Source organism: Sphaerodactylus townsendi, linkage group LG11, assembly GCF_021028975.2.
Source record: "Sphaerodactylus townsendi isolate TG3544 linkage group LG11, MPM_Stown_v2.3, whole genome shotgun sequence".
In the NCBI taxonomy this organism is placed as follows: Eukaryota; Metazoa; Chordata; class Lepidosauria; order Squamata; family Sphaerodactylidae; genus Sphaerodactylus; species Sphaerodactylus townsendi.
This window is the reverse complement of record NC_059435.1, coordinates 58,176,066-58,203,890: the sequence shown is the minus strand read 5'-3', so window position 1 is coordinate 58,203,890 and position 27,825 is coordinate 58,176,066. Positions and strand designations below refer to the sequence as shown.

The 27,825-nt window shown below is 41.0% G+C and overlaps 3 protein-coding genes across 14 annotated transcripts in view; 1 reads left to right on the top strand and 2 right to left on the bottom strand.

The window, feature by feature from the left end:
- The window catches only part of LOC125440894 (amyloid beta precursor protein binding family B member 1 interacting protein), a 198,855-nt gene that overhangs the window by 71,449 nt on the left and 99,581 nt on the right, over positions 1 to 27,825 (bottom strand). The gene's annotated exons all lie outside the window — the stretch shown is intronic.
- ABI1 (abl interactor 1) overlaps positions 1 to 27,825 on the top strand; it is a 242,457-nt gene that overhangs the window by 172,818 nt on the left and 41,814 nt on the right. The gene's annotated exons all lie outside the window — the stretch shown is intronic.
- The window catches only part of LOC125440900 (zinc transporter ZIP12-like), a 24,171-nt gene continuing 2,144 nt past the window's right edge, over positions 5,799 to 27,825 (bottom strand). Inside the window, 11 exon segments of the mRNA XM_048510996.1 lie at positions 5,799 to 5,877; positions 6,131 to 6,241; positions 8,504 to 8,639; positions 8,641 to 8,654; positions 10,348 to 10,520; positions 12,348 to 12,519; positions 15,765 to 15,949; positions 17,683 to 17,881; positions 20,692 to 20,973; positions 21,455 to 21,801; positions 22,932 to 22,934. Coding sequence (XP_048366953.1) covers positions 5,866 to 5,877; positions 6,131 to 6,241; positions 8,504 to 8,639; positions 8,641 to 8,654; positions 10,348 to 10,520; positions 12,348 to 12,519; positions 15,765 to 15,949; positions 17,683 to 17,881; positions 20,692 to 20,973; positions 21,455 to 21,727 — 1,557 coding nt within the window. The 5' untranslated portion in view covers positions 21,728 to 21,801; positions 22,932 to 22,934 and the 3' untranslated portion in view covers positions 5,799 to 5,865.

The following is a 27,825-nucleotide window of genomic DNA, read 5'->3' as shown; positions in this document are numbered from 1 at the left end:
ATTGGGGGGCCGAAAAAGCCAGAGTGCACAAGGGTGCACTCTGGCCCAGCTATGCCTCTGAGGCAGGACTTGGAGATTTCCTGGAATTACCACTGATCTCCAAATGACAAAGATCAGTTCCCCTGGAGGATATAGCATTACACTCTGCTAAGCTCTCCCTCCTCTCCAAACTGTACCCTCCCCAATTTCTAGGAATTTTCCAACCAAGAGTAGACAATCCTATTCAACTCACTGGATAAGAGTGTCTTAGCCAATTTAGCATTTGTCTGTGTAACTCCTAGGTTTGGTGAAGTTAAACTGCTCTGGTACAGTAGAAAGCAGTCTGGTAACCACATATATTAAATGCAAATATGTAGTCTTCTGTACACTCAGAGAGTTCTACATCCTTTTTGATGAGAATGGAAAATATACACAGCCAATTTCTGGAGAAGATTAAAGACAAGGTGGACAATAAAAAAGACCTGTCTGTGGTTGACAACTGGGTGTTTGAAAAAAGAAACTGAATCCCTGATTTTAGCCACTCAAGAGCAGGCCATTAGAACAAATACAATCAAGGTCAGAACTGAAAAATCCTCAGATGAAGCAAAATGCAGATTGTGCAAGGAAGCTGACAACAAAACGCCTATGTCACAATCTGATTCAGAGAACTTGGGTGGTAGAATAATTATCCTGTTGGACAAAGAAGGGGTGACTCACAGTCCCATCCAGAAGGGGCCCACAAAAGGACTTGAAGTTTGGGAAGTTTGGAACAAAAATGTAATAGACTACTACCACCTTGTAAGCACACTGATTTTAGTAAGTTGTACCTGAATCTACCTACATTATGCTTTGTTCAGAAGATCAGAAGATCAGTCTATAAATATGGCTTTTTTCAAATAATTCCTGTCAGCACTATCCCCCAAATGATGGCGCTATCTCTTTAATGCAGGAGAGGTGGTCAACTTGATGGTGGTAAAAGGAACAAGAGAATATACTTGGACAGAATGATCCCAAATACTGGCATAATGATATTATAGCAAATGGCTGTATCACTATCTGAGATTCATTTTATATTATTAGACTGTGATGACTGAACAGCATGAAGACATTCAGAGATGGATTAAGATAATGACATGGAAACTGGCACTGAAGGAAAATCAGTATTATGTTCCCAAATAGAAACAAGACCTTTATATAAGAGGACAAAACTAAAGAGTATTCAGAAGAGAATGATAATACCAAAGGATTTAGGAGTCATGTTCACATGTTCTTTAAGATGAATGGTAATTAAAAGGGCAACAAATATTTATGAGATGCAGGGCTATCCCATTGTGCTTAACCTACTTGTTATATTGGAAATGAATGTTTGAGATATGATTAGAATAAATACGTTTATTGATCAAACCATAGTATCCTAAGAAAAATGGAAACAGGTTGATGAAAAGAGCTATTATTAGTGAACATTGCATGTCAGAGTGATGACTATGGATTTGTTACAAATGTTTTGTGTACCATTTTCATAAGAGAGGTGCTGGGTGGTGTAATCCAGGGGATGGGAAGCAGTGCCGCTGTCAGGGACTGCTCAGCAATGACACAGCTGAACTGCCTCCTAAGTGGTTAGCAACTGCATACCCAGCCCCGGAACAGCATAAATAAAGGCAACAGTGAGGGAATGGATTGCAGTACAAGAGCACCAGCATGGAAGAGGCAGGATAAGGACCAACAGGCAGCAAGGAGCTAAGGGCTGGGGGAGGAGTGAGATACAAATGGCAGCCCAGGGATGGGGAAGGAAGAGGCAAAGGAGGAGGCCACCAAAGGATGGAGCAGGGTAACCCTGCAGGGAAGCAGGATCCAGGCAAAGGACCAGGGGCCAGTGTTTGTGTAGGAGGGCAAAGGAGTCAATGACAACTCCACCAAGGGATGGCCAGGATGGAGAAGGGGATCCCTCTGGGTAGTTCTAAGAGGTGCAGGCATCGGGGAGATGAGAGCAGGTATGCAGGGGCCCACAGAAAGTGGAACAGGGGATCCAATAACCCCCCCCCCCCGAGCCTGCCCTTTTGTGGCACCCCATGCCTTGCCAAGCAAATGCTCACGATGGCCAGAGGCTCCTTAGACAGAGGTAAACAGACCTCCATCCAGCAATCTTCCCAGAAGGCAGACTCCAGCAACTCATGGCACCTCTCCAGGCACTCCTACTTGATGGCCACCCATATGGATGACAGTTTTGGGGAGACAGGCTGGGTGGGGGCATCACAACCAAGGACCAGGAATGGGGCCTTTGTTGTTGTCTGTGGTAGGATGGAAGTTGGCCAGAGGTGACTGAGGGCACTGAGGAATACCAATAGGCTCCTGGCCCTCAGCAGATGCCAACATCAGACAATATGGAATTGGTAAGCAGGGATGGTTCAGATCTCTCAGTGGCTGAATGACCACAGAGGTGGCCACTGTGCTCTGCTCAGGAGGGGCAAAAATTCACAGGTGCTTGATGACGGGTTGAACAACAGGGAGAAGGGAGGTGCACCTGAAACAGAGATTGGGCCAATGAGAACAGGCCCCTAGTGACACCAGAATGCCATCAGATCTTCTCAATATCACCTGCCCACAAGGGAGTGAGATACTGGCAAGCTGGGATTACTCAACAGCTGACACCTCTATTGGCTTGACTTCAGGGGAAGACAAGGACAAAGGCAACAGCTCTTCACAGGAACATCCAGGGCTTGAGGAAAGAGGAGGGCTCAGTGCGGCAATCATACTCCCACCACCCAATGAGGGCAGCTCCTGGCTGTGCCCCATCTTTACCTGTCCCCTTGTTGATGGAGGCAGGGATTTTCTGGTAGCTGCCAGAACTGTTGACGCTGCCTGTTTCTACCTACGTATGTTTTAATAGTTAGCCACCCAGAGCCTGACAATAGCCAAGAAAAGGTGGAATATAAATCTAATAAAGTAATTTTAAAAATTACTACAAACCTTTTCAGAAGGTGTTGAGGAAACAAATGAAAAAGCAATGGCAGTATAATAAACCTCATAATTATGGTGTTGGTTGGATGGCAACAAGTGTTTATGAGGAGATATAAATGTAAGCCGGACAGTATTATGTGGTTATGCACACAACGATAGGGAGAGAATGAGAATGAATCAAGAGAGACAGCATACTTTTAGGCACTCAAACTTATCTTCATATTTAAAGGGAAATGCTGGTGCCATTTATTGTCCAATTCTTCATGGACCACATATCTTTCTTGTTCCTTTTTTTTATACTTATGTTTTCTGATGACCGCATTCTTGTCTGATAAAATTTCAGGAGGCTCAGAATCCTCAGGACTTTGCTAATTAAATTAAGAAATAATAAATCATTGCTAAGGTTTCTTTTAGTTTTAGTATATAGACAGAGCACAATCGTATATGATGGTTTTTCAAGAAAATAGTGATAATGTATAAACTAACATATATGAGTCATCAAGCTTCTGACAGTGTTTTATGAAGACAGCTTGGAAGCAGGGATGAAGAGAACAGATCTTTCTCTGAGTGTTTAAAAATTGAAGTATATACGTATTGGTGATAGATCAGCTCAGCTGTAGAGACTTAGGTATCAGAAACCACTATATCTAGAGCAGGAAAGTGGGATTGGAGCTTAACAGCTCAATCCTGAGGACTCTGGGAACAGGGAATGGGATCACTGCTATGCTACTGCACCACCTCCAGAGGGCTTCCAGGTGGCACACGGAGGCAGCAAACTCCAGAAACACCCCAGCTGCCTGAAAGTCCACCATAGCCCAAAACGGACATGGGCTATGACAGGGGTGTTCCCAGCTTTAAATCCCAGTGGAAGCTCCATCCCTGGGAAGGGAGGAAGGGAGAGAGTGAGGGGTGGCATGCAAGGGAGGGTAGGGAGTGAGGGGTGGCATGCAAGGGAGGGGAGTGAGTGAGTGGTGGCATGCAAGGCAGGGGAGGGAAGGGCCCCGGCATCTGAACATGGCCCAGCCACCCTAGCAGAGGGAGGGGGAGGGGTGCCATGCAAAGGAAGGGGGAGTGAGGGAGGGGAGGAGGCCAATTTAGGCAGTTGTGGCTTTTTGAGGTGCAGGCTCTTCTGGGTCTGGTTCTGCTAAGCTCTGTGGCACCTGCCTGTCCCCCAGTTTGTCCTCCCTGTCAGTATAAGTGCCTCATACATCAGTGGGTGGGCAAATATGCTAGCACAATCCTACGCCAGCTCCAAAGCTCTATTTGTTCCCTCCCTCAAATTGGGCTCTAATTTTCTCTAGGAATGCTGATGAATTTTCTGAATTATGACATTGATTTCTGCTCGGAACAGATGTGGGTGCACATTTCTATTAATCTATTTATGTAGATGTTATGTGTATCTGTCTCTACTATCTGTGATATTGCATGTAATTTTCTTGACTGGGTACTAATCATGTATCATAACTTTTTGGGTATATCACTGAATTGTTTTCATAGTTTACGAAATAATTGCATTGGTTGGGATTTTTCTTTTACTCTTACCGTATATACCGGCCTATAAGATGACTTTTTAATGCAGGAAAATCTTAACAAAAGCCGGGTGTCGTCTTATAGGCCGTGCACCCCCCACCCCCTGCTCGGACTTGCCACCGCCTAGCCCAAGGCTCTTTCCTGCTTGCTGTGCGGCTCTTGCCCACCTGCCCGCTGCCGCCGCCGCCACCGGCCCCACACATCCCCCTCGGCTCAGGCTGGCTCCAGGTTGCCCCTTCAAGGCAGTCAGGCCCTGAGCCTCTGGTCTATGATTTTTTCTTAAAAGGGGCCGAATTCCCCAAAGACTGCTTAAAAGGGAGAAAAGTTTCCCCCTTTAACCAATCTTTAAGGGGAATTGCCCGCTGCATAAAAAAATTCCAGAGCCGGAGGAAAAGAGACTGACTGGGAGATCTCCCCTCTTCTGGCCCAGCCAGCCAGGCAGCCCTCCGTGCAAGGGAGGAGCTCCAGCTAGCAGCTTCCCATCACGAGGGACTGCAGGCTGGGAGACAGCCCTCGTTTCCACCCGGAGGCTGCCTGGCTGGATGGGAAGAGAAGAGAGGAGCCAGCCAGGCAGCCTCCCGATGGAAGCGTCCGTGTCCCGTCCCGCAACAATCGGCCCGAAGCCTCCACGGCGAGGGCCAAGGAGAGGTTCCACCCGGGGAGGTGCACGCCAGCTGCTCACTGTCCATATTGCCCCAGCGATGATCCCGAGTGCGGCCTCCGCCCGAGAGCCAAGGAAGGCTGCCTGGGGTGCCGCCGCTTCTGCTGTGTCCCACCCCCAGGACAATCAGCCAGCTTCCGCTGAGGCCAAGGAAGGCCATCCGGGGTGCCGCTGCAGCCGGGGCTCTGTCCCGCCCCTGCGACGATCGGCCTGCCTCTCCTGAGGCCGAGGCCACACAGGGTGTCGCCGCTGCCTCTGCCACAGGGTAGTCTTATATGGCGAGTATGTGCCGAAATCTATATTTTAACTGGAAAAGTGGGGGGGGGGGTCGTCTTATACCCCCAGTCGTCTTGTACACCGGTATATACGGTATATAATATTTAAATTTCTGCCTAGGTATTAATAACTCCATCCAAAGAGGTAGGGAGAACCTCCATTGAGAGGCGGCGCATGCCTACACTGGTGGATTTGCCCTCCTTGAGGCATTTACCTTGGTATATGCCAATAAAGGCTTGTGTTGTTGGGCATTTACCTTGGCAGAAGGGTAAATTCACTGGCGGGGGGCCACTGTGGCCCATTGAGATGCCTGGTCTTGGCACAAAGTGCTGCACTGCCACTGCCACTGGCCCCACCAGCATAGCAGAGTCATTCCAGATGAGTGACCAGGGTGCAGCTGACATTATTTGGCTTCCACCCTGGCTTTGCCTCCCTATATACGGCAGCTTGGGGATTGGACTTCACCACCCTTTCTGAAAGAGATCAACAGTCTTTAGACTTTACCTGTACAAAGTTATACTCACATTTCAGAACAGGTTAATAAAATATGTATCATTCTAGCAAAAAGGATATAGAAGGATATTCCATGCGTCAGTGTTTCTAATTTGTATAATCTTTACTATTATTTCCAGCAAGTCTCAGATATGACATTTTTTAAGCAAAAATGAATTTGCATTTTCCCCCCATAAAGGCAAAGATGACTGTGAGTTTATAACAGTGACCTACCAACTGCGTGGTTGAAGCAGATTTGCCTCTGCTTGAATTGTTGTTTGATTCAGATTTCACTGGAAGGTCATGGGAAGGCCCCGAGTGCCCATTAACTAATGAAGGGCCCTGCTGGATGAAGATGCTTTGCAATTAGTTTTGAAGCCAGATGAACAGAAACAGATGCCACTTTGCCAGTTAGTTTCATGTTGAGATTTTAGTCCTGTTAGTCCTGTCAACATTTGCAGATGCTTTGAAAAATGCAGATCATAAATCACTGTAATTTTTAGTAAATTAGTTTTAAAAAGTAGACCACAAAAAGTAGGTTCACAAATTCTTCTTAGTAAATAATGCAATGGCTAACACATTTTATTTAACATAGTGGATTTTAAATCATTAAAATATAGCTCAGTTTAATCATCAAATATAGTAAAATCTGGTTCATTTAAGGGTTTTGGAGAAATCTAGAGCAGCCAAGATTTTTGGCTGGGAAAATGTAAGTGAAATTTACAAAATGGCTACATTGTTATGGAGCTAAATCAGGTAGAGCCATGTTGTTGTTGTTGTTGTTGTTGTTGTTATTGTTTATAAACTGCCCTCCCCCGTACTTAAAGGGCCATCAAATCTCAGCCAATTTATGGAGACCCCAGAAAGAGGATTTCAAGGCAAATAAGAAGCCGAGGTGGTTTCCCATTTCCTTTCTTTGCAGAGCCTTCCTTAGTGATCTCCTTTCCAAGTACCAGACCTGCTTGCTTAACTTCTGAAATCTGATGAGATCAGGCTTTTCCATGCCGCCTTCCCTCCATTAGGTAAAGCAATTTGAATAACAAATGATTGTTTGTTCTTGTATATGTTTCTCCTCAGTGTCCAAGTCCAAATTTAAAATCTCAAGGAGCTGGTCCCCCCACCCAAAAAAAGGTTGGAGGAGAAAGTTATTCTAACCCAGTTCATTTCAACCCAGAAGAATCTTTTGGGGTATAAGCGAACTGTTGTTTACACCACTATTCAATATACCTCTGCATAGAACTGCATTTTCTGGACTGAAATGTATTGGCCTATAATCATTTGGGGAGGTTTTTTTTCAGATGGGGGGTTGGAACACTCTTTGAGGTTTTGCCTTTCTTGTTTTCCCCCAACCAAATGCCAAGAAACCACAGCATTTGCATATGCCCGAATAATGAAAAACTACACTACCAAAAAGGAGTCCTTTTTTGTGTAATACAAGATGATCGGTTCCCAGGTAGAGGGTGATTTGCAATAGTGTAGAAGTAACTTGGTGGTTCAAAGTTTCTGCTTGGAAATTTCGTTGCCTGAATTTGCAGACATAGGTGTGATGTTCCACATCTTTGTAACACAGGAATTATTTGTGAGACCCACCAAATTGAAACGTGATGAGAAATCTTGTTAATGTGGCAAAAGGAGTTGAAAAAAACCCTTGAGCCTTTCAGTCAGTGAGCACAAAGAAACATAGCAGATGGTCTGAAAGTCCAAGCTACACATATTGGTTTGATTGCCCGTCACAAAAAAAAGAAAGATGTGCAATCTTGTAAAAGACATCCCAATCATGAGAGTGACAACATAAAATCCCCTGTGGTGGTGGTGGTGGTGGTGGTGGTGGTGATGTGTGTGTGTGTGGGGGGGGTTCTCTTTGGTAGATCACAGCCATCATGTAAACTTATTTCAACTGGTATAAAAGGCAAATAAAATTAGAACTAGCCTAAAGTCATTGCTGTCTTTGGCAATATTTATCTAGCTAGGTAACCAAGAAGGTAGACAAAAAACCTAATAACAAAATGAACAGTAACTGGTTGCATATGATAAATTACAAAACTTTAATATCTTACAAATAGTAAAAATGTTTGGTTTAATGTTTTGTTTTTGTTAAAATGGGACATTTTCAGCCAATAGACAAGAGATGTTTGCTTTTAATGAAAACTTTTTGTTTTGATGAAAATGTTTTGGTGAATAGCTGAAAAGTGTTTCGTTTTAATGTTTTTAACTATTTATAATGTATTGCAGTTTTGGTTAATTTATCATATGTAAACCATAGTATTCATTCTGTTATTAGACCTTCTGGGTTACCTGATTTTTCTTGGTTGAAGTTTTTTTTTCTTCCCCTTTCTGCTTTGGTTTTAATATTTAACTAGCTGTCAATGACAAGTATACAGCATTCTGTATTTTTTGTTTCCAAGAGATTTTACCTATGACAGCAACATAATTTTACATATCATCAAACTTTGATAAAAGAAAGTTAATTTGAAAATATATGGAAGTGATCAATGGCAAATGACCATCTGAAACAGCTCAGGAAGCAAAAATAATTTCTAATTATTGTTGGACAATATTTTTATTCCCATGCTGTTATAAAAAATTATTCAGTAAAAATGATCTTACATGGTCATGTGGTGGCACCAAAAGAACAAATCCCTTTTCAATCAGAAAAAATCCATAAATTCCTCCAATCAAAGCCAGCATCTTCCAGACATGTTCTTTGCCTTCATAGAAATGTTCAGTCTCTTGTGCTTCGTGTGTGTAAACCAAGAATCTAGAAATAAAATGATGATTATTTTATGATTAGCTGTGACATTCTTCTTTGATCCTATTATGAATCCACATAATCTAGTCTCAGTTAGATCAAAAGAACCATATTTAGGAACATTACCAATATTTATCAAATCTTTTTGTGAGTGATTCTATCCCTTTTAAGATGTTTGTCATGTTTTAGAATCATAGAACTGGAGGGGGGCTTTTATTTACAAGTTTTAATTATTCTTGTGAACAAAAACACTCTGCTTTGCTTACATACACACACACATACACACACACACAAAACATAATGGGAGTTTTCCTCTGGCATATACACCTAAGGCAGAAAACCACTATATAGAGAGCATTTCACATCCAAGGAGCCACTATAGAAAGGCTGTTCCTCTGTTCACCACGCACATTACTTCTGAGGTTAGGTCATGTGGTAAAGGCCTTTGAATGTAGATCTTATCCTTTTTTTTTGCTGCAGATCATAGGACTGGGTGCTGAACTGCCAATGCTAGGACAAAAACATATTTTATTCTTACTGAGCTAATTCAGTTAGCCAGAGCGGAACCAGCCTCTGGCATTGCTGTTACACAAATACTGTTTTTCTGTCCAGGCTGGAGGAAGGAAGCATGAGGAGGATTTGTATGATGGTAGGCCTTTCTGTTTCATCCCAAAGATAGGCAGAATAGTTCCAAAATTCTAACACCAGTGCATGCTGGAGCTGTGTATTCAGATAAGCCACCCCCACCCAAAAGATTGTTTTGGCTTCTTGGAGCTTTTTTCCAGTCAATCTCTTCCCCACCCTTAGCTGCACCTCTAGCTTTCAGATTGAAACCAAAAATCCAAAAAAATGTTTCAGCTTTTCCACAGCTCATGTAAGGGCACAGGGATTGTAAAATTTCTAAGTAACAATTTTCTGTTGCCCTTTTCCAGCCCTGTTGTTGGTTTACAGGGCAACAGGAGGAAGGGGGGAGGCATCTTGAAGGGACAAATAGGCGAGCTCATTGAAGATTTCCTATTTAGCCAAAGGCTGCAATGTATTTTGCATTGCAGTTTTGCTAAACTGCTGCAGTCTTAATATGGGCTGCAACACCTCAAATGTTTAAGGTTGTCTGACAATATCTTTTATTTGTATACTCTGTAGAACTCCTGTGACATTCCATCAGAGGTAGACCAGCTATTTAATATCCCAGTAGTCCACTGCCCTAAAACCTTTGGCAGCCTGAAGTTACCAGGGCCACGTCTCTGTAGTTTTGCTAGCACCTCAGCGGTCACTTGTCTCAGACCTTCAGCAGCAACAATAATTGGTGTTACTTCACCAATTGCCTTCTCCAGCACTGTTGCCAGATTGGAGGAGGAGTCAGTGGATGACCTGATGCCCATTGATAGTACTGCTGGTCTGGTCTGAGCAAAGAGAACTTTTCATTCCTCCCTTATGGTGTCACAAGGCCATTCAGCTTGCTCCTGGGTCATTTAAACTTTGAAGTCTATCCTAGAAGTCCTGCTAACTTTATTAAGCTGGTAATGCTTCTTGACTTGCTACATTTTTGTATGTTTTCTTAAATTACAACTATTGATTTTTGTTTGCTTTATACAAAAAGTACCACTAGACGAAGGGATTTCTATGGAACACTGAGTATAGCAAATTGAAGTGTCAATATATAAGGACATTTTACATTTGAACATGCCAGCACAAACCATACCTGTGGAATAAGATGTAGCAGAGCATCTCCAGAGAGGGTTCCTACTGCTAAACCCACAAAAAGCTGTAAAACAAGAGTATAGCTTTCTTGACAGGAATTGAATAGAATGAGAGCTGTGCCAAACATTGATCCAAAGGTAATGAGCAAGACTGCTGTGGTGCTGTATCCATATTCTGCACAGATAACAGACAAAAATGAGAAGACTTAGAGACATTATTGTTCCCATGAATTGAACTCAAAAAACCCACCATGTGAGTGAAAGATCTCATTAGATAAAAGTAAGTCCCACAGTTTATCAAAGCACTTGATGTCCCAGTATGTATTTTTGGAAGTGAATCAGGCAAGACTGTGATTCTGTGGCAAGTGACACAAAGAAAAAAAAACAAGCAAAGCTGAGTAGGTGAATCTTGGCCAGGAAAAAGGAAAAAAGATCCAGTGAATCAGAAGGATATATTAGTCTCGCCTGATAAAAGACAATATATTGCCCAGTTGGAGACAAATATAATGTTTGACTATTTATCAAGGGCAGACTAATGGACTGAAAATAATAGGTGATGCTCATAAAATACTCTGATGTGACACCTAGGCCATTAAGTGGACACTGAGGCATGAAAGAATATAAGCAGTGCATTAAAAGTCGGGTTGGATGAATGTCACTCAATCTATTCTAGACTTTATTTGAAGTTTTTCTGCATCAAGAATTCCATTCTTAATATTTTTTTTCCATTTCAATCTATTTCTACAGTCTTTGTTTTTGGATGAGCACATGATGCTCATCATAATATGTCTTTTACACATCTTAGACATTTGCTGCAATCTATAATCCCATGATCTTTCTTTAAAGATAACGTGCGATCCTGCTGCCCCAAAATCTTAGGCCGTTTCCGCACGGCGGCGGAAATGGCGAGGTAAAACGTGCGTGCGTACTGAAGACGTAAGGACCGTCTGCATGGGCGGTCCTTGAAGCTTAACCGGGCGAAACGCCTGATACGCATGAGCCAGTACCCGTACGACGGCCTGTCCCTGGAGCCTTTGCCGACGTCGCCGAGAGCCTGGGGACCGCGCCCCCAAACGCCTGGCCTTCTGCGCGCCTGCTCCAGCGGCGCAGGGCGAGGGAAGCGTCCCCAAACTCCCGCGATACACCGGAAGGCCCAGGGTTCACAAGGTAAGATGCCGGGTGGGGGAAGGCGGCGATGAAGCCGTTGCCGTTCACTTGGCAGCGGCTTCACGGCGGCGTATCCCCAGAAAGAAGCGCTTTCCAAGCACGCTCTGGGGAATCATGCCGAAACTTCAGGCTGGGCCCGGGTGGCGAGGGTGGCGCTGGCTACGCGCTGCAGCTGCACTCGCGGCGTAATGCGAATCAGCCGGCCTGGAGACGCCGTTTTTACCGTCTCCAGGCCGTCATTTTATGCCCGTGCGGAAACGGCCTTAGCATGTCAACATACAATGGGGAAAAAACTACTACATGTGCTGCTGTATTCTGTGATATGGTCAACTCAAAATTGGAACAGTGTAGTCTATGAAGAACTGTGAGGGAGAAAATCAGAAGTTCTCCTATTGATCCTTTTGTAGAAGCTTGAAACCAAGATTTCTCCATGCAATTTATTTATTTAGAATAGTTTCAACGCACCTTTCCTTATGCAGACTCAAGGCAAGTTACAGATAACTACTTAAAATTGATTCCGACCGTGATAGCCTTCGACAATACATCAAACTCAAGTTTCCCCACTGGTGAAAAAAAAGAAAAGGGTGTTTCCTTTAACCACTGATAAGAGCTTTGGTGGGGATCAAGGGGCTTTCTGTATGTGAAGGGAACTCTAATAATGAGAATGAGGAAAATTTGGAGGGAGAGTTGTGCAGATCCAACCCAGTTCTTCTTGAAAAGTCATCTTTAACAAAATTATGAGTTTGTTTTAGGAATGATGAAACCAGTGATGATCACATTCACAAAATCAACCCTGTGATCATTAATAGTATTCAGCTTGGCAACCCCAACTTACTTTCCAAAGGTGTTGGTGGAGGTCTTGTTTGTTTGTACTCCATAAGGTTGCAAGAGCAACTTAACAACTGCTGAATTATTGCTGGGCTTATTTTCTTTAAATGCTCCTTAGAAATTGATTGATGATTGTTGTGGAAAAATATTTTCACCAGCTCATTTTCAGTGAAACAAGCCTGAATGAGGAACAAGAAATGTTTACTAAACACAGCACTTTGAAGCTTGAAACAACAAAAGATATCATCACCAGTTTGTTTAATTCTCAACATGAACTGATCTATGGATACTTAAATCCATAGATCAGCGCAATGGACAGTCAAGACAGATATTTCTGTAAAGCTGAGAGAAGCCATTGGTTTGTAGAAAAATCCACAATCTTAAAAAAAACCATTAGGAGTTAACGGTTAACCCCCTTTATACAAATAATAGAAGCAGCTCCTGTAGGTTTAAGAACCGAATGATCTCTGAGTGGCTATTAAGGGGGGTGTTGCTAGGTAACCACAGCAATATTGCAGCCTTCAAGCCTTGATTTCTGTCAGTAAAAGTGGGGCAGGGCACTTTTCAGGCTATTTTGGCTTTTGATGGAGAGCTCATTGGAGCCAAGCTTGGCAGCAGCCATAGAGCAACTCACTACCATATGATTTGTGAGACTCCACAGGAATGGCTGCTTCATTAGCAACTGCCCCATAAAAATCAATCAGTAGTGGTTAGAGTCTCAGACTACAGTCCCAGGTTTGAATCACCACTCTGCCACTAGATGACCTTGTTATATCTAATTCTGAACATGGCACCATATGTGGATTCTTGAATTCAGAGACTGGGACCATGTAGAGAGAAGGGAAAGGTTTGAGAAAAATCTGAAATTGATAGAAAAAGGTAAGGAGCTTTTTTTAATGCCCCAAATCCACTTGCTGGGGGTGGGGACGCAAGATCCTGCGACACTATGTTGCAAGGTCTTGCCAGGCATTTTAATAAAAGACAAGCTGAGAGCAGGAGGAAGGCTGAGCAGATACAGATGAATAGGTAGAGCGGGGGGAGGGGGAGAGTGGGCAGGTTAGAAAGCACGTAGGCAGAGGGGTAAAGATGAGTGTGTGGGACAGTAATAAGATACTTCCACTAAGGTTCCTCCTCCCCTATGATTCCTGAAGGCCCTGTGGTGATACTGCTAAAAGGAAGGAGCAGGAGCCTGAGCTGCCTCCACCAACGAGCCAGACTGGCAGAAGAGCCTCCATTGCAGCAAGCCAGCAAGTGGAGCCAGAGCTGCATGACCTAGGCAGTGAGTAAGCAGAGGAGGAATGGGATCTCCCATAAAAGTCTTGTGGGTCCCTCACTTGTACAATACTTTTAAAAATGACCTTAGCAGATAAGACATAGATGTAAAAAATGGAGTCCAAAGAAAATCCACAGCTTTAGATTACATGAAAGATAACATTTTTAAACTGGCCAGCACTCTAACTATATGAACATCACAGTACTAGAAAAGGACACTTATAAGCACCTAGAAACTCCTTACTTGGCAGATTTTCAAGAAAAGGTTAGGCAGGCATCAAATCAAAATGTTCTCTTGTTTCACAGTGGAAAATATTAAATCAGGCAATAGTTCAGGTAGTCTTGAGGTGCTTGAGTTATATGTGTATCCCTGTAGGATACTATAATTGAATAATTTTAACAAAGGAAATTTATCCTTTTTTGCTTTGTGGCCAGAAGCTAGGCTGTGCCTTAAAAGCATCATGATTCATTGTCTTGCAAATAGCAAAGCCAGTTTGATTTTTGTGCGTCTTTTGAAACAAATACTATTCTAAAATACATTTTTAATTATACAGAATATCCTATAATTGCTGGACATTAAATTAAGAATTCTATAACAAATATAATTGTATATTCAATTTCTTATATTTACCTAAAGATCAGTGACCTATTTGTGTGGCCTTTTATCTGAGGCAATTAAATTTTGTATCTTAATTTAACTAATAGCTGCAAAAACCAGAACCATCTGTTACTAATGAACAGCAGTGGCTTTGTTTTGGGCATGTGAAAAATAGAAGATAAATGTTAGTAACAACATAAAAATGTAACACTTTCAGCAATGGCCTTCTGAAAGGAATATCAATGCATTTAATATGACAATTAATAGAAGCCAAAAAATAAAAGTGGATAATAAAACGTTGTGCCTGCTTTCATCTTTTATAGGCTAATCCAAAACCCATTAAATTACTATTTTTTTAAACAAAAACAGTCAGTTTAGTCCTATAGTTTATTTAATTGGGTAAATTCCCTGTTATTGTTTATAAAACAAAATTGCTGGTTTTGTGGATAGAAGCTGTGAAACCATTGATGCCAAAGCTGATCAAAAAACTGATTGTGTTGTGAGCTGTAAGCAGTTCACATTCCATTCCAGTTTTTTTGCATGCAGATGTTCTGAGAGCAGCATAGGATAACCCTCAATGAAGTAGAAATCATAAAATCTAATGAATGAATGAATGAATGAATGAATGAATGAATGAATGAATAATGTACTAATCATATGGGAACAAACCAAAATCAGATTGATTCCAAGAACTTGTTCACCATGTAGGTGGTTACTAAATGTTAGACCATCTCAAGTATTCCCAAGCTTAAGTATAAAGATCTGCCACTTTATAATCTAAAATAAAGCACACATTTGGGTGAAGGGAAACCTTTTCTTGAAGTAGAACTTTTCTACTTTTCTTGCAGTAGAACATGAGATTCAAATCTGACATGATTTTAAAAATATAACAGAACAAACAAGAAGGTTTGCTGTGAGGCAGCTTATAAATGTTCTAAATGAGTAATGCTTTAATTTTGAAGATGGCCAAAACACAGATAATTAAACTTGGGATACAACCAGGTTTGCAGAAAAATTCCAAATATATATATTTTTAAAATGGGGAGTTCCAAAAAATGGAGGAGCATTGTCCAAGAGAAAATGAAAGGGATGACTAAGGCTCATTCCGCACATGCAGAATAATGCACTTTCAAACTGCTTTCAGTGCTCTTTGAAGCTGTGCGGAATGGCAAAATCCACTTGCAAACAGTTGTGAAAGTGGTTTGAAAACGCATTATTTTGCTTGTGCGGAAGGGGCCTTAGGCAGTGGGGAAGGAAGGGGGAGGAGGAGGCAGCAATGAGGAGGGTAATGAAGGGGCTCTGCCAGGCAGGCAAGTGAGCTAGCCAGATGAGTAGCAGATGAGGCAGTGCAAGCAGCCATAGAGGTGGAAGGAAAAGACAGATAACAGGAGCAGTAGGAGGAGGTAGCGGGAGGGTGAGAAAGGGTGGGAAGGTGGCAGGAAACTAGGAGGGAGCAGGTACCACCAAGGGATAGGCTTGCCTATCCCCCACACAACTTCCCTCATAGGTAACAGCTTGTAGATAATATTGCCCATTCCACAGGCACTTGCTTACCTGCTCCCATTTAACAGTGTTTTCATTATCTTCTTGATAACTGATTATTATTTTCCCATTATCTGGCTTGGTTACAACTGGAATATTTTGATGTTCACCATCTGTTGCTGTTCTTTCGAGGTATGTTTGTCCATTTGAGCTGCAATTCTTTCCAGCCCTTAGCATGTTCATAAGCTGGTCTATTGCTAAAGGAATTCATTAGAAAAGCTGGGATTAACTAATCTTTATCCTGAAGAAGAGGCAATGTACTTAGTTTTGGATCTGCCTAATGGAATCTATTTTAGTTTCTGACACAAACTAAGATTCTTCCAGGCAAATTAAGCCACCCACCTTCCATATGCAGCATGATTTTATTATATTGGCCCTGAAAAATTTAAAGGAGAGAAGCTCAATTTGTCATCCAGTTGTCTTTGAGAGAAGGCCAGCTCAACAAACATTTCACAAAATGAGATAATTATAAGCTTCCTGTCAACATGCTAACTATCCCCCAGCTTAAACTGCAACCAGCTTTACACATACTGAAAGAACCAGGGAGAATTCTTGCAACCATATCCATATGTCAAGGATTAGTCATCTTTGCTCAGAGACTTCATGTTGAAATCTACCCGTCCATTTGGTTTTCCTTCATATCACCATGAAACATCCTTGTTTGAATTATCTTTATATGTATATATGCACATATTTACAGTATGATTTCTTTCATGTGCAACTGCTACATGGATGCAATTTCAAGTGTTCTTTTTGCTGTGTGCATATGGTGGGAAAATTGTCCAAAATTATTTAAAAACCAGGACCTTAGTAATTGCACAAAATTCCTGCTCCAAAGTCTGTCTGTCAGTCTGTCTATCATTCCACAGGGAGAGCTATCAGTTAGTGTAGCTTCCTCATTTTCTGCAATTCCACAGAAGCAGTCAATGTTGTTGTAAGTGGCTGGGGAAGTCTCCATATTTATGGAGCTTCTCAACTGGCCGTGCAAGTCCAGTTTTCAGGACTATCATAAGCAGAGGTGGGATCCAATCAGTTCTCACCACTTCTCTAGAAGTGGTTACTAATTTTTTCTGAGTGCCGAGAAGGGGTTACTAAAGCAACCTCCCTGCCCAATAGGGACTGGAGGTGTGTGTGTGCGGTGGCGCCACTGTTTGAATCCCACCACCATCGGAACCTATTATTTAAAATTTTGGATCCCACCACTGAATAAGCCATATGAAACTTTAAAAAAACATCATGTGCAAAAACCAGCCAAAGATGTTGCATGGTGATTTTTTTGTAAAAACTAAAACGGCAGTATGTCCCCAAAGGAGGGTCCTAAAAGTTAAAAAGATGAGCTTCAGAGTGTTATTGTGTTCTTTTCTTTTTCTCACTTTGTATTGTTCTTCTATTCTGCTTACTTCTGACCCATTTTCAGACTTTATCCCCCTGTCTCTTCTTGGATAGGCTGACCAGACGTCCTGCTTTTGGAGGGACAGTCCCACCTTAAAACAATTTGTCCTGCGTCCCGCGGGTTTTTTCAAGTGTCCCGATTTCCTGAAGGCTGCCACACTGCCTTCTGGGGCGCAAGGCAATGCGGCAGCCTCCCACTCGCGCGGCCGCAGGAGCACGGCCTTCTGGGGTGCTTCCGTTTCCTGCCCTGTCACAGGGCAGGAAACAGGAGCGCCCCAGAAGGCAGTGCGCTCCTGTGGCTGCATGCGCATGCGCGCACGCGGCCGCTTGCCTACCCACCCGTCCCGGTTTGCAAAGGTGACCGTCTGGTCACCTTATTCTTGGATCATCCATAACAATTGCCTACCCCGCCTCAGGAAGATGCATCTTGCACTTTAAGACCAATGGCTCTAGGGTATTTATGTTTGCCATTAGGAACACTATTTTTAATCAAAGCCATTAATAGAGAAGACAGATTAAGTTATATAAGTCACCCTACCTGTTACAGGGAGTTCACTAGTGCTGTTTAGAGATCTGAAAATATATTTCATGAAGAATTCTGGTAAAGGTAAATGTGATTTACCCAGGCAGGTTCCTTGCAGAACATATGTAAGAATGGCAGCAGCCAGGCCAGGAAGTGAATTAGCATCGGCTCCACTGCCGTTCAGTATACCAGCTTCATTCCCTAAAAAGTGTACCTGAACACACCAAAAAATAGAAAAAAATTGAATCAATGCATAGTTAAATACATTGTACTATAAACAATGCAATAGGAAGGATAAGAGCGTTTTCATGTATGAAGTTTAATGCAAAAACTGCCTTAGCTAGCTGTTCAAATAATCTGTTTCCCCTGGAAGAGGCTGGTACCAACTTGTTGGTTCAGTAGTCAATTATTTTAGTATTTGAGCAGTACAATCCTCGAACATTCATCTGATGAAGGGAGTTTTAACTCTCTACCTTGGAAGTCTTGTTGGTTTTTAAGTTGCAATTTAAAATTATTTATATGTAAAAAAATCACATAATTCAAACCAGCAAGCACTGTATCACAACCAGTCAGTTAGGCTCAAATACTTTTCATAGCATAAAATTATTTGATGTAGGATGGAGTTGGTACCAGCCTCTTCCAGGGGAAACAGATGCAGAGTTTGTGGCATTAGTAAAAAGAGCCTCCATTGGGTCCTAGGTTCACTTCTAAGAAAGATGGCTTCCCTCAGAAAGGTACCCTCTTTGAAACTGAAAGCTTGATTTAGGTGGATATGGATGAAAATGGTTCTTTATTTGGATCCAGTCTACTAAACTGTTAAAAGCTAAAAACCAGCATGCTGAATTGAGCCTGGGAACAAATTGGCAGTCAGTGCAACTGACATAGAATCTGCTTGTTCTGTCCATTACAGAAGTGCCAATATGAATGCTGCAGTTAAGAAATGGGCTACTTAAAAATTGAGCACAAGCCTCTCCAGAGTGTGCTCAACTCATAATACTTCGCTTCTTCCATTTGATAACGTTTCTGTAAAGAGGAATATATCCAAGTTGTTTATTTATGGGAATATTATCAAATCTTTATCCGCTGCATAAAGAGAGTTGTTTTATTTGTTTATTTATGGGAATATTTATGGGAATATTATCATGTTTATTTATGGGAATATTATCAAATCTTTATCCGCTGCATAAAAAGAGGTATTTCTTTCTCTTCTAACAGCCAAATAAAAGCTTCTTGCTACCCTGCCTTTCTAATGGTACAATGGTGGGCGGGGGGTGGGGGAATATATCTTTACGTGTGAACATTAGAAAGCAAATGCTTACATTTGAACTACATATCTAAAAGTACCATGCCCTCATTGGATTGGTGATGTGAACGCTGTAATATTCACTAGAAGGGACCCCAAGAGATGCAAAAGGAGAAAGCATGCCTGGAATAATAATTTTATTAGGATTCATTCAGCAATTCTGTTTTATGTTGTCAGTGGTTCATCTACAGTGGAAGACTGTGATTACTTTTAGGACACTGGAATTAGGATTTAGAGGAAATGTAGATATATTCAACTAGCTCAATTAACCCAAAAGGAATTGTGGTGATAAATTATTCACAGTGGAATCCTAACAAAAGTACACGCTGGTGGTTTCCTCACAGCCCAAATATAACGAGCTGACGAAGGTATCTATACTGTTTTGGGGAAGAACTTTGCACAGGCTCTTCCCCAAAATGGGTTCAGCCAGTTATATTTCTCTCAACTCAGGTTTTACAAACATTACTAAACTGGCAATCTTTTTTTTGGAGAAACTAAAGGAGCCCCAGCAACCCAGATTGTTTGCAGTCACTTCCTGGAGAGGTGAAATGTCCAGTGCAAAGGCAAACAGGGGAAACCAGGTTCAATAGTAAGTGTGACACACATTATTAGTGTGCTGCGCAGAAACCACCTCTTCTAAATTCACTGATGCTAATTGGATTTGAAGGATTTTAATCTGTTTAGGATTGCCCTTCCATTCGTTCCCTACAACAGACTTCTTTGTTATCTGTAGTTTGTGAAACAATGGAAGGACAGTATTATCCAAAATTTGTTGTATTGCCCTGATCCTCCACCCTATCCATGGAGTCATTAAAGGCTCTCCCATCTTTACTTGTTTTCCTTGTGTTTTTTTGCAGTGACTGCAGTACTCATTCAGATACCTATGAAGTTAATTTCATTTCCTTACAATCTACAGACACACCAATAGGCCATGTATTTTAAAGATTTGCTCATAACTCCACCATGATTATGAGTTGTCTCTTATTTGAATTAATGAAGCCTTGTCACCCATCCAAACAGTAGATGTAGCAAACTGTTCTAATTAACACTTTAGTGAGTAATACATTTATTGTCAATTTATGTAAAAAAAATCTGTTCATGTAAAACAGATGTTTATTGCATAAATTAACACATGATTTATTTTTAATCTGTCTTTTTGGATCTTGGTCTTTGAACTCACCCTCTTTCCAGGTTTGGCTCCATACATCTTCCCTAGGTTTTCTCCAGAACACCCCCATTCCAGTAATTAAGTCTATGCCTTTACAACAATCTTAACGAACTGTCCTTTAGCAATAGGGATGAAAAAGAATTGTATCAGTCAAGAATGGAGGAGGAGAATGTCAGATCTCCATAATATTTTGCCTGATGTATGCCTTTCAGCTCCTAACCCCTTTTACTTCAGCTTATGAACCACATTATAGTTTGTCTGTGTAATGTCATTTTCTGTATTACTAATACACTTTCTGTATTATTTCCATCATTTTATATTGCATTATTACAAATCAGATAATTATCACCACATTCTTTGAAACCATCAAGTTAAAACTGCATCAGGAAGCAGTGAGTCATGAAGAAAAGATAATATGAATTACTTCCTCTGTGTGTGTCTTCATGGTTGTACTGATGCAATAGTGAACATAAGATGTTAATGGAATCCTATCATCCTTATCTAAACAGATAATACCTTTGCATTATTGAGCTATGTATTGATTTACTTTTACCTGATTTGAAGAGATTTTAAAATGTTTTCTTATTGCATCCAGCGCATCTTCAGTTTCATTCCTTGAAAAATAGTAGGAGTCCTCATTGCTTCTGAAACTGAGCGTATTGTTAAGATAAAATGTATAATCCCAGTGACTCAGATTGAGCTTGGAAGAGCAGGTGTCTTGGTGATGAGTAATATAATACAGAAGAATAAGGGAAATTTTCTGGAACACTTCTTCACTAAGGTGGTATTCTAAGCCTCCGCCAGCAATTAATAGGAAATCATCTGACTGAAGGCACTACAAATAAGAAAAAAACCTGAAATTAATTTCAAATTAGTTTCCTTCCTGGCCACAGGGGGGTTGCCAAATCCAGTTGGTAAACTCCTGGAGAATTGGGGGTGGAGTCTCTGGAGGGCAGGGACCCACAGTGGACCCACAGTCTGCCCTCCAAAGCAGTCATTTTCCCCCTCTGTAGTTTGGAGATGAGCTGTAATTCCAGGGAATCCCGAGATCCCATTGGGCAGCTGGCATCTCTATGTAGTGTCCATGTAAAATCTGAAATGCTTGTTCACCTCTTTAAAAAACTTTTTTCTCAGATTATAAAAATTAACAGAATGTAAATGTCTTTTGAAGAGTGTGGTATCTTCTGGAAGCAATTAACATAATATGTAAATAAGTGAGAGGTGAAAAAAGTCAGATTCATTTTTGTGGAATTGCATGGAACACCAGAAAAGAAAAGTTGCTGTTACATTATTCTTTTTCTGCTTTGAGTACTGACCAGATTACAGTCTTCTTGCAGTGCATAAATCCCTTGTGGACACATAGTTCTTTCCAGCAACATCCTGATAATTTCTCTAGATTGGTTCCAGTGTTGTTCGGTGAAGTTATCAGTTGAAAGCATATGTAAAAAATCTGCCAAATAGCTTTGGCTGGAAGCATCATTGTTTTTCTCCTTCTGCTCTTCCTCAGGTTGTCTTCCTGCAGTGTTTGGGTCAAATATAAAAGTCAAGGATGCTATCCAAAGAACTGGATGTTTAATCAGAAAACACATTTCTTCTTCCTGCAGCGTGTGTCTGTGTTGGGAGTTGAATCGTGGAATGTAAATCACAGCTTAAAACTGGAAACCTGAAAAATGTATATAATAAAGGATGGGGAAAACCCCTTAATTAGAGTGGCTGCAATATGTTTGCAAGGATTTATTAATTGGTTGGCTAAGCTGATTTGTGGGGCCTGGCTGTTTCTGAACAATGGGGGTCTGTAGGGAGTTTACAGCAAGATCACAGTGGGAAACTAAGTTGATTATGGCTATAACAGTTGGGTATAAAATTATACATAAAAGGTTGTTGTAGATTAATCATTCCTTTCCCTACCCCCAATACAAAATATTTCAAGCAAATGGCTCCTTTCTCATTAATAAATTTAGTAACAATAGTCTTCTGTGACAATTTTAAGCAAAGGTTAACTGGTTTCCCTTTCACTGCATAATATAAAGACTGGGGAATTTCAACAAAGACTTTATGTTAATAATAGTACTTAGCAAACAGAGGTAGTTTACTATTGCCTTCCTCTGCACAACAATTGTGGCATTCTTTGTGTCTCCCATCCAGTTACTAACACGGGCTAACCCTGTTTAGTTTCTAAGATTGGATACAATTAACACTCTATCTATCTATCTATCTATCTATCTATCTATCTATCTATCTATCTATCTATCTATCTATCTATCTATCTATCTATCTATCTATCTATCTATCTATCTATCTATCTATCTATCTATCTATCTATCTATCTATCTATCTATCTATCTATTTAAAAATTGTGCTTCTTTTCCACCTGATTGGTGTCCCCAAGGTGGCAAACATAAAAGAAAAATAAAACACTAAAAAATTAAAAAACAATTAAAAGTATAAAACATTTTAATAAAAATATATAAAGAAACAAAAGAAAAGAGCAACTGTAACCATAACTTGCTGTATGCCAAAATGAAACCAAAATGCCTTCACATGCTGGCAAAAGACACCAATGGAGGGAGACTGATGAATCTTCCGGTGGAAAGAATTCCAAAGGCTTGGAGCCATGGTAGAGAAAGCCCTTTCTTGGGTTGCCAGACAGGCAATCTCAGATGGCAGGGCAAACAAAGCAGGGCCACAAAAATGCCTGGAGTGTACAGGCAGGCTCATATGGGAGAAGACAGGTCTTAAGACATATTGGTCCCTAGCCATAGAGGGCTTTAAACCAATTACCTGAAGGATCACCTTCTACCATGTGAACCTGCAGGTATCATCCTATCTCATTTTTGTTTGAGGGTTGCAAATTATATAGAAGTCTGATAAAAAGAACACCTGCTGTTAATGAGTGTTAATTAGTATTAAAGACTCCAAACAAAATTAACCCTGACGATTTTCAAATCCCATCCAAAATTCTCTTCGTGTTGTTATTATTTAAAAGAAGGAGGAGGACAAAGAAAAAGAAGACGAGAAGTTTGGACTGATACCTCATCTTTCTCTCCTGTAAGGATTCTAAAAGCAGCTTACAAACTCCTTTCCTTCCTCTTTGCTCAACAGAAACATGATGAGGTAGGTGGGACTGAGAAAGTTCTGAGAGGACTGAAACTAGCCCAAGGTCACCCAGTAGGAGGGGGAAAACAAATCCAGTTCACCAGATAAGAGTCTACTGCTCATGTGGAGGTGTAGGGAATCAAACCTGGTTCTCCAGATTAGAATCCCCCTACTCTTATCATGCTGTGATATTTTTAACATGGAACTCAAGAAGATGCATAACATTTCCAGATGGTCTTCCATTCAGGTACTGATCAAATTCAAATATGCTTAGGTCAACGTATTAAAACGTAATTATTTTATTATTATGCTTAAAAGACCATAATGGAAAAATGTAATAGTACCACTCTGTCAGAGGAATATTATAAATTTATTTATTTTATTTTCAACTTCTAGTCCTCCCTATCCCTGCAGGGTTCGGGCAGGTCACAACAAATTTTCAGCAAACAACAGTCATAAATTTAAAACATTAAAATGCATATAATAATAATAATAATAATAATAATAATAATAATAATAATAATAATAATAATAATAATAATAATAATAATAATAATAATAATAATCCCCCCACCGGGTGCCGCCTTGTCGTTGGCGGGGGGCTTAACTGCTTCTGTGATGTTGAGAGCTGTGCTGGCAGTAGTGCAAACTACCGGCAGGTTCAACCATGCCAGAGTGGTCTCAATTGAGGAGAAGGACTAAGTGCACCCAACCCATTAAAATATGGTGAAACAAACTCAAAAGAAGTTCATACTCGGTTCGGTCGTCGCTTCAGGATAATAAGGACCGCCGGCGGGTGCTGGTGAACCTGGGCATCCGGGCCGACAAGTGGGTTACAGGAACCAGGACCCATTGCTGAGCAACCAGGGCATGTATTCGCAGGGCAACTGGAAGCAAAACAACTACCAAAGCGGCAGAAATTTTCAATGTCAGAGAATCGAATCCGTCGCGAATCCGCTACTTCATAAATCGGAACCCCAATGCCGCATACATACCAAAAAAAAACGGATGTACCGGCTGTGGAAACTCGAATATCCAGATTCAACTGTGTAACTGAACTGAGACTTTGCTGACCAGAGGCGATTCATTAACCAGGAACAAGGTGTTCAGTGAAGTCGAACTTGAAGAAATAACACGAAAAAATCATGAAATGCAGTAGAACAGGCAACTGTGGAGACAATTGTAGGAGTTCTAACAATATCTGAGTCCACTGGAACATTTTGAGCCAGAAGAAAATGCAGAAATTTTGCATGAAAAAAACCTGTGGCCATTTTTCGTACACACCTGCCATTTTGACTCACAAGGCAACAAGAACTTGTAAAGAGAAAATTTTGACCTATGCTGCATCAAAGGAAGAAAGGCAAAGACTGCCAACATTTTCATTAAAACAGTACCAAGAAAACATCTGGCGCCTCTCATCGAAGATGTGAATGCTGCACTCTTAACTATCCAGATAACATCAATGGAAGAAAACTAATCAGGCTTGCATTACAGTACAGCAGTGATTGTAACACAAGAATTGGGGATACAAAAAACTGAAGCCCGCAAGAAAAATGACTGGAAAACCAAAATGGAAAATCAGGTTGGAGTTAAAAAATCAAGAACTCACGATCAGATGCAAGCAATCTGAAGAACATGAAGGAACAAAAACTGAAAAATGTCAAAATAAAGAATAACCTGATTAAAAAATACTGGCTGAACACAAGAAAAAATTGAAGAAGCACTTGAAATTGTGAAACAACAAATCACAGCAACAGCCAGAAAAATTCAGTTCCGGCGATGCTAGAGTCATCCAGCATACAAACAAAATCAACTTTTTCAATCTGATCAAAGGCATGCTCTCCCAGAGTCTGAATCAGCAGACAGCCAAACGGCAGAATGAAAAAACCAGAAAAAACAGCTACAAATACATTCTGGAAAGATTTAGGGAAACAGAAAAAAGGCTACAACGGAAATGCTGGGTGGATAAAAGACTTTGAAAGAAAATTTTCAAAGAACAAGATGAGAAACTTCGACATAACAACAGAAATGATAAGTAAAAGGGTGAAGAAAGTCAAAAATTGGACATCACCTGGCAAATGATCAGTTGCATGGATTTTGGCTCAACTATCTGACCAGCCTGCACTCAAAAATGGCCTAACAATTCAATGAAATGCTGCAAACTGGAAACATCAGTGGAATGGATAGTAACTGGAAAACAATATTTGATAAATGGAAAAGATCCAGCAAAAGGGACAATACCAGGAAACTACAGGCCAATAACGTGTTTGCTCTACAATGTTCAAAGTTCGCTGACAGGCATAATTGCTGATCAAATCCAAGATTACTTGGAGGCAAATAACATCTTGCCAGTAGAACAAAAAAAGGTAATAAAAGAAGAAGTAGGGGCACCAAAGATCAGCTTCTGATTGATAAAATGATACTCGAGAACTGTAAAGCCGCAAAAAACAAACCTGTGGCGCAACGTGGATTGATTACAAAAAAAGCATTCGACTCACTGCTACACAGTTGGATCATCAAATGTTCGGATTGCCGCCAGTCGGGTTTGCAAAATATATTAGCAAGTTTACTCAAAATGCAATGGAAACACTGGAAAACTGAGTTGTTCATGGGCAACCAAAGTTACGGAACTGTCAACATCAAGAGAGGAATTTTCCGAGGGTGACTCACTGTCACCATTGTTGTTCATCATAAATGATCCCACTGTCAACAATTCTACAAAGAACAAACCTGGGCTATCAAACTGCAAGAAATTCACCAAAAATTTCCCACTTGCTGTACATGGATGATTCAAAAGCTTTATGGAAAATCAGAAAACTGAAATTCAGTCACTGACTACCACAGTCAGAATCTGCAGCCACATTAGTATGGAGTTCGGCTTGGACAAATGCGCTACAGTGGCATTGAAGAAAGGGAAAATTACTGACAGTAAGGGCATAGAGATGTCTAACGGAAAAACCATAAAGTGCGCAATCAACCTGAATCCTATATAAATACCTGGGAATACTAAGAAGCCACAACCATCAAGCATGGACATGTGAAAAATGTGGTCAGCAGAGAACATGTCCAAAGCGGTCAGAAAGTACCTTGAAGAGCAAATTAAACGGCAGGAATAATGATCAAGGCTATCATCAACACCTGGGCTACATATTCGCCATCAGATACACTGCTGGAATTAGAACTGGACGCAAGCAGAGCTGGATGATCTGGACAGAAAAACAAGAAAACTGATGACAATCCCCTACTCATTACACCTGGGTAGTGATGTTGACAGACTTTACCTACCCAGAAAATCAGGAGGCAGAGGGCTTCTGCAAGTGAAGCAAATGGTGGAAGAAGAGAAACATGCACTGGCAGATTACGTGAAAAACAGTGAAGAACCAACATTGATGGAAGTCAACAGCAGAAAACTGCTCAAAGTGCAAAAGACAAAGAGTGAATACCGTAAAAATACACTGCAAAGCAGAAGAGAAAACTGGCAAAAGAAGGCTCTCCATGGACAGTTCCTAGAAAAAATTGAGGACAAAATTGACAAGGAAAAAACCTGGTTGTGGCCTTTACAAATGGAACTTTGAAAAAGGAGATCGAGAGCTTGATTCTCCTGCAGCCCGCCAGAACATACAATTTGAACAAACGCCATCAAAGCCAGTAGAATTGAAAAGTCAACTACAGATCCCTGGCGCAGACTCTGCAACGCGAAGCAGATCGAAACAATAGATCGCTATTAATTAGCTGCTGCAAGAAGATCACAAGAACGGACTACAAGCAGAGGCATAATACTGCTGTTCTTAGATGATTCACTGGAACTTTGTGCCACAACTACCACCCGCCTCAGACAAAGAACTGGTGGAATCACAAACCTGAAAAGGTCACTGAAAATGAACACGAAAAAACTACTCTGGGACTTCCGCCAATTCAGACTGACAAAGTTTCTGGAACACACCTCCTGACCTCACGACAGTGGAAAAAAAGAAAGTGTGGATAGTTGATGGTAAACTCCTGGTGACAGCAGGATTGATGAGAAGCAACTGGAAAAACTTACATGATGAAAGAGGATTTAAGGATTGAACTACAAAGACTCTGGCACAAACCAGTAAAGGTGGTCCCAGTGGTGATCGGTGACACTGGGTGCAGTGCCTAAAGATCTTGAACGGCACTTTAAACACTGGCCATTTTCAAAATCACTCATATGTCAGCTGCAAAAGGCCAATTCTACTCTCGGCTCTGCACGCATTATTCATTCTCGACATCATCACACAGTCCCAGGATGCTTTGGGAAGTGTCCATCGGGTGATGTAATGCAAAATCCAGCATATTGATCTTGTTTGCTGTGTATAACTGTTTTTGTATCAATATTATAATAATGATGATGATGATGATGATGATGATGATGATGATGATGATGATGATGATGATGATGATGATGATGATGATAATAATAATCTGCACACATTCTACGCAAATACCTCTAATGTCCTAGGTCCTTGGGAAGGACTTGATATTCAGAGATGAATTCCAGACACTTGTGCTGTGTTGTTATGTACATAATAATAATAATAATAATAATAATAATAATAATAATAATAATAAT